Source organism: Scomber japonicus, chromosome 9, assembly GCF_027409825.1.
Source record: "Scomber japonicus isolate fScoJap1 chromosome 9, fScoJap1.pri, whole genome shotgun sequence".
NCBI lineage: Eukaryota > Metazoa > Chordata > Actinopteri > Scombriformes > Scombridae > Scomber > Scomber japonicus.
The window spans coordinates 10,129,795-10,136,611 of NC_070586.1; the positions used below are offsets into that span (position 1 = coordinate 10,129,795).

The 6,817-nt window shown below is 38.8% G+C and overlaps 1 protein-coding gene across 1 annotated transcript; it reads right to left on the reverse strand.

Annotated features, from left to right (window-relative positions):
- Positions 1-262: 262 nt before the first annotated feature.
- ctsla (cathepsin La) lies at positions 263-5,610 on the reverse strand. The gene is made up of 8 exons (XM_053326091.1): positions 5,523-5,610; positions 4,372-4,506; positions 4,124-4,246; positions 3,485-3,637; positions 1,972-2,196; positions 1,445-1,613; positions 1,196-1,313; positions 263-733 (listed from the first exon to the last, which is right to left on the reverse strand). Exons 2-8 carry the CDS (start codon positions 4,492-4,494, stop codon positions 634-636), a joined length of 1,011 nt encoding a protein of 336 aa, XP_053182066.1. The 5' UTR covers positions 4,495-4,506; positions 5,523-5,610; the 3' UTR covers positions 263-633.
- Positions 5,611-6,817: the final 1,207 nt, after the last annotated feature.

Genomic DNA, 6,817 nt, shown 5'->3' on the forward strand with positions numbered 1-6,817 from the left:
GAAACATTTGGAAGTTAACTTTAAATCCATATTTGTGTCAATTTCTCTCACTTTTGCTAGAGAAACAGAACTAAATTGGCTTTACTCTGTTTTAAGTGCATATTAACAGTGTTATGTGCATAGAGTCGCTGTTCAGTGAGAGTTTTGACTAATAAAAAGTTATACATTTGGAGATAAGGTTTTCAGTGTGTATGATCCAAAAACGACTGAGACGTGTTCAAAATACTAACGTAAATCTTCACAAAGTCCAAAAAACCCCATGTAGTGTTTCACAACTTTAATTGATCACAGTAAAAATAGAAAAAAAAATCATTTACAATGATGAAGCGTTTTGTAAACGCTTTACTCACCAAGTAGCATACACATATTTACAAAGAATGAACACCAAACTAAAATCTTAAAAAAAACAAAAAAACAAATAAAAGTGGCATAAAACCAGTCAGAACAAAAACGGCGCCATTTTCCCTAAAATCAGTGTTTCTCCATAAAACATTGCAGAATCTCCTGTCAATGAGTCGCAGTGACTGAGGCTTTCTCCTGCTTCTTTTACTCCATCCTCTCCAGCCAAACTATTGCAATAAAAAAACACTATGGTGCTGCAGAGCGGTGCTGCAGGGCGGAGCTGTGCGGCTGTTACACCAAAGGATAACTGGCTGCTGTTGCAATGCCGCAGTGGTTCTTTCTGTCTTTGGCCATGTAGATGTAGCCTTTGTCTCCCCACTTTTCACTCCAGCTGCAAGAAGAAACAGTCAGGAGTTAGTTTATTGGATTAATGAATTAGCTTTTTTGTGTATCTGCAATTTTACGGGATCTTAACTTAAGAGAAATGTCATTGTTGCTCATCATTCAGAGAGGTTCATTCAATTTAAGGAGTTGTAATTTCTCTTGAATTGAAATAAATAAACTTGAAACTCCATGTGAAATAAGCAAAATGGAAAAAAAATCCAGTATGTGACTGAAAATAGAGTCAACCTGTAAATAATTCAACAATCTGGCAAAATTAAATAGATTAAAAGCACTAAAACTCTTTAAATAGTGTTGTACAAACTATAGCTAAGATCCAATGATCCTCTCATAATACTTGACAATTTAATTATAGGCTCAGTTTATCTTTACAGGCTGAAATGTAAACTTATTGTACCTCAAATAAAAACATGTCACCATGTAAGAGCTAAGTTTAACATGTCTGACTGACCTGTTTTTGACAATCCAGTATTTCTTTCCGTCCACGTCTTCTCCCTCGAAGCCATAACCCACCACCAGCACGCCATGGTCCAGCTCCTCACTGCTGCAGTCCTTCTCGTAGTAGATTCCTAAATAAATACAAAACCATCCAAACATTGAGTCAGCCTCATGTAAACTCTTATAAACACAGCTGGTGAAATATAACAAAGGTAAAAAAAACCCCCCAAAAAACTGATTCTTAATAAAACTGAGAGCTGACCTGATTGGTAGAACTGGAAAGACTCGTGACCGGCGTCGATGGCAACGGACACGGGTCCCACAGCGGCCACAGCCTTCATCAGAGCGCGCTCCTTACCGCTGGGGACGTCGACGAAACCGGTGTCGTTGGCAGAGTTGTAGTTGGGGTCGTAGTGACATGGCTGGTCATCCTGGAAGAAGAGGAAGGAGAAAAAGATGATGAGTGGGAAGCCAAGATTTTAATAATTGAATGTGGAAGTTATTTAAAAAACAGCAATAACATCAATGAAGGTGATTTTAAGCTAATTTCATAACTATCCAAGTAAAATTTGACAGTTTCACAGACTTTTTAATCTTCAAAATGAGACTTCATTCTGCCCTTTACGAAGGAAGATAAGTTAAATATCACAACTGGATGCAAAAAGTTGGATAGAAGAATCTTTGGATTTACCAGAATGAATAAAACCTAAACCTAAACCTTTATACTTAAAAGTGGATCCAAATCCATATAAAAGGCCTTTAAATGTGATGAGCCCAAAAGTCACGTACCGTTCCCAGGTAAGGGTAGGAGTCCTCAGAGTCCAGGCCCTGGTTGTCCTTGACGTACTGGAAGGCCTGGTCCATCAGACCGCCGTTGCAGCCCTCGTTGCCCTCGGGTCTGGAGCAGTCCACCAGGTTCTGCTCGCTCAGGGACACCAGCTTGCCGCTCTTCCTGAAGTGCTGACCCTCCAGAGCTCCGGTGGTGCTGAAGGCCCAGCAGGAACCGCACTGACCCTGAAGAAGAACAGAGTGGAGGGGTTACATTAAAAGCTGCTGAATTGCATTTCTGCTTTTTTTTTTGAAGTTGAGGATTATTAGTCAAGATATGACTCAATGTGTCATTTATTTCTGCTTTTTGTGGGTTTCTGACACTGTCTGATGTCATTATATTGCTGTAATTCTGAAGTTAAATACAGTAAGTAGAGTTTAATCTATTTCAAATGCAGATATTTTAAAATTCAGTTCATTTGGGGATCCATTTTTTTTTGTTTAGGCCTTTTAGTTGTTTATGTATCCAGCTGACTTGTTTGTCATTATAGCTGCAGGCTATAAATAGAGTCTACATGTTATTTTTATGCTGTTTTCTTATTGCACTCTGTTTCTTGTTATTGCTCCTTGTTTCACTAGCTCAGGAATGCACATTGCCACTATAAATAAAAGCTGTATTGTATGTTGAGCTCCGCCTCTTTGACCCAATGTATAAGATCCACCCTGGCCTACTTTGAAGCTTTACAGTGAGTATAAGGGCTGGTCGGACCGGTTTCATTTTACAGCCTTAATCTATGCCAGAAAGGGGGAGGAGAGGACAAACTGTGCTGTCACAGAAGAGAAGGAGGAGGAGGTGTATGTGGGGCACACAGATAACAAAAACAAACAACAAGTGGCTCTCTTATCTTTGTGTTCAAGTTAAACATTTACTACAGCAGACCAAGTGGTAATGATGCAGCTGTTCAGAAGCTGCATCATTACGTCAGCGTGTTTACTGCAGTCTGAATGTTAGATCAGCTCACAACAACAACACAGTGATTAAGAAAAGAGCTTCTAACAACCAGCTTGGCTCTTTTACCTTCATTAAAATGTTAATTTGTATGACAGGAGTTAAAAACTTAACTGTTTAAAATAACCCTTACATACTGTTCAGGCTCAAATTTGACTTATTTTTTATGATATGAGTCAGAGTATGAACAGTATGTGAGGATTAAGCTTTATAGAAGTTACCAAACTCCTCCAGTAAGTCTTTAGTTGATACTTATGAAACACTGCAAGAAGAACTACTAAATGTGTTTATAGGTTGCATGTTCACCACAATCCCCCAAAACTCTTCACTTGTGTCTGAACATCCCTGCGATGTTATTGCCACATCATTTCAACACTTTAAAATCACATGACTGCCTCCAAGAATATCAATATGTCATCACACCTTGATATTTCATGTCAGGTGTGGCTGCCAGAGAGAAAGAGCCTCGAGGCAATTTGAGATAACCGTGCACCAGAGGGGAAAAAAAACAAAACAAGTAGTTACCTGGTCCTTAACGGGAGTAACGTATCCCTTATCCCTCCAGTCCAGGGAACGAGGGGCCTCCAGGAAGTTGGGCTCCATGAACAACGATCCCTTGAACTTTCTCTGTGCTTTGAGCTTGTAACCGTTCATGAGCTGCCTGAACTCCTCGTGTGTCTGCAGGAAAAACAAACAAAAGTAAATCAATAAAAAAGGTTAGGGTTTCTAGCATGGCTCAAATACGGGAACAATAAGACTTGAAGATCAAATGGTAACAAGCAGAAGTGAGTAGTGTGTGGTTTCTAAGCTGCAGAGACTCATGGATCAGTAGGTGATTTAGGGAAAATGGACATTTGAGTGCATATGGAAATTTTCTTCTTTGTATTTTGAGTTGACTTATTTAGATGTAATTTCTATTTATAGCAACTATTTGCACAGATATGAAGATTTTAGGTTTTTTTCCTCTCTATTTTCTGCATAATTGTTATATTTGCATGTTGTTATGGTGACAGAATGGACTCAAAACACTGCTAATAACTTCATACATCCCTAATGTATGGTTACACTTAACTATTGTTTTTGCTAAAACTTTCTATACTCTTGATTTTTCCACATGAAACAGGGTGTAACGTGGGTTTGCGTGCTGAAGCTGTGGATCTTTACCATGTCTCCGAAGTGGTTCATGCTCAGGCGGTAAGAGTGCGTGCCCAAGGAGTGCTCCAGGTTGTGCAGCTCGATCTTTCTCAAGTTTTTCTCCCAAACCATTCTCCTCCATCCCTCCTCCTTCTGCAAGAAAAAAAAAAAAAAAAGACAAAACAAGACAGTCAGACCTTTCATAAGGAACTGGCAGAACAGAATAAAAAAGTAGGTTAGCATGAATGAAAGAAGAAAAAAAAAAAACAATACTCTACCTCATGGTACTTTTTACTGTGCCAGCTCTTCCACAGATTCCAGTGATCATCTAGTTGTGGGTCCAAAATTGGAGATGAGAGGCTTGCAGTGAGGCACACTGCCAAAACAGCTAGAGGCAGCATTATGGCTTCCTACTGTTGGAAAAAACAACAACACATACATTAAGTTATGACTCATTCCCTTTAAGTAAGCCTGTTAATCATTTAAAGGAGGCCGGAAGTTCTCCACACAAAAAAACACTGCAGCTGGTGTTTCTGCAGACCAGACTCCATTACATGCACTGGCCTAAAAAACATTTCTTTCATGGGAAAATCGTTCAGTAAGAGTAATTTTCCATCGAAATTCCTTCTCATACGATGTCCTGATCTTGTTACTCATCTTGCACCGCCTTCACCCTGCGTAGTACACTTTGTACACAAGTGCAATGATTCATGCATTAAAAAGCTGCACAGTCATTCCCGATTTACAAGAGAGAGAAAAACACCGGGATTAAACGCCAAATGAGCTGAAATAAAATGCTATTTTGTGGATTACGTGCAAGGAATTGATTGATATTGAGAATTTAAGGTTGTTTTTCGTCGTTTTGGGAGGTGGGAGGTGGAAGCTATAAACTATGCAACAAGGAGAAGAAGAAGAAAGCTGATCCTGTTGTTTTGTTCGGAGTCACGGGATCTGGAGCTGCAGCTGAGCCAAGAAAACAAGGCCAGGAGAGCATCGAAACCACTGACCAGGAAAACGAAAAGAAAACCAAAACTTTAACCAGGCAAGTGCCAAAAATAAATAGCAGCCATATATATCCATCATGATCAACCTAATAGATAAAGATAAACCAATAGAGGTAGCTAAAAAAAAAAAAAAGGACGACGACGACAAAGGGTAGCATGATTTAAACAAGATAGCTAAAAGGTTAGCAGATGAAGAATAAACATCTTGATATATTTTTCACTTTTAAGAAAACACATACAAATGAGATTTAAAGCTAAGTAGATAATTTTAAATCTGACTGTGGTCCATTTAAATGACAAAAAAAACCCACAAACAAAGAGCTATCATCAATATTTCTGCTTTAAATATTACATTTAGGTTTCAAATTCGACTATCCTCGTGTTATAAAGCAAGAAAAACGAGTAATAAATGCAAAACAACTTACTGTATCTTATAAATGTTCGCTAGTGCAGGATGGAGGAGAACATAAAGCACTGAGCGAGCTACACAAAGTTTATAAGGCCTGTCCGCCATATGAGTGACAGCCCACCGAGCTCTCTGATTGGTCCATTCCTTGTTTATGAGCGCTGAAGCCCCGCCCCCTTAGTGTGAGGTCACCATGGATACACGTGATCCACCCTTCCCCCCCCTCCCCCTCCTCCTCTTCTCTATCCAGCAGGACATAGTGTTTGATTCACAGGCTTGTTTGTTGCTAAAACAGCGGAAAAAAAGCCAATTCATTAACTCAGGGTTGTTTTTTTCATCTTATTTCAAATGTAACAATGTGCCAGTAGAGAAAATATATGTTACTGGATTTGTGTTTGGCGATTTCAACCCCCCACCCCCCCCATGTAAACATAAATAAACACATACCAGACATGTGTTGACTTCTATTTAAAGGGGGGGGGGGGGGGCACAACAGTCAGGTGCCAAATGAACACTGGAGCATGTTTTTCTTGCTGTAATCATGTCCTCATAATTCATTCACAATGTAAAGTGATAGAGGACCAAATCCACACTCCTTCTCTGCAAAACATGTATTTAACCCTCACATACTGTTAGAGTATTTCCTCACATTATTAGTCTCTATACCACATTTCTGAACCACAAATCATTCATAAAGAGCTCATCAGTCACAGATAAACATGATTTATCCTTAGTGAAGCGTTCAGCGAGCAGAGAGCGTTTATTCTTTTGTTTTTATGAGAAAAAACCTACATAGCCTATGTGTTAAATGAAACATGAGAGCTATTTCAGGGAATTATATTACATGTGAAGAATGAACATTCTTGAAATTTTGGATGAATATATATTTCCTTTTTTTGTATATTCTGGGTCACAATAGGGGAAGACATCAAAATGCAGGCTAAAAGAAAAAGTATTTTTTACAGCTGTCAGGTGAAAAAATGGGTCAAATTTGACCATGAACATTATGTAAGGGTTAAAAGTTTATCTGAAGCTTCTATGAAGCAAATGCAAGGGAATTATGTATTTTTAGCTCATGGTATATAGGTGTGAAACCACAACAGACATTCATGCCCTTTATACCATCTGTCCTAAAGCAACAGTCAGGTGTTCACATGAACACTGAAACTGGTTTTTCTTGCCATAATAATTCCTGTTCATTCAACCATCCATTCACAATGCACTTATAATGTAAAATGATTAAGGACAAAATCCACAGTCCTCTTTCTGTATAAACATGTATTTCAAAGTTCATCTGAAGCTAATACGAAGCTT

What these genes read in the sequence shown, in the direction of transcription:
- ctsla (XM_053326091.1), bottom strand. Translation starts at nt 4,494, where the DNA reads ATGCTGCCTCTAGCTGTTTTGGCAGTGTGCCTCACTGCAAGCCTCTCA. An exon ending in CCTACCCTTACCTGGGAACG is followed by an intron (nt 1,614 to 1,971) that starts GTACGTGACTTT and finishes CTCTTCTTCCAG; the next exon opens with GATGACCAGCCATGTCACTA. An exon ending in TACTGGATTGTCAAAAACAG is followed by an intron (nt 734 to 1,195) that starts GTCAGTCAGACA and finishes TTCTTCTTGCAG; the next exon opens with CTGGAGTGAAAAGTGGGGAG.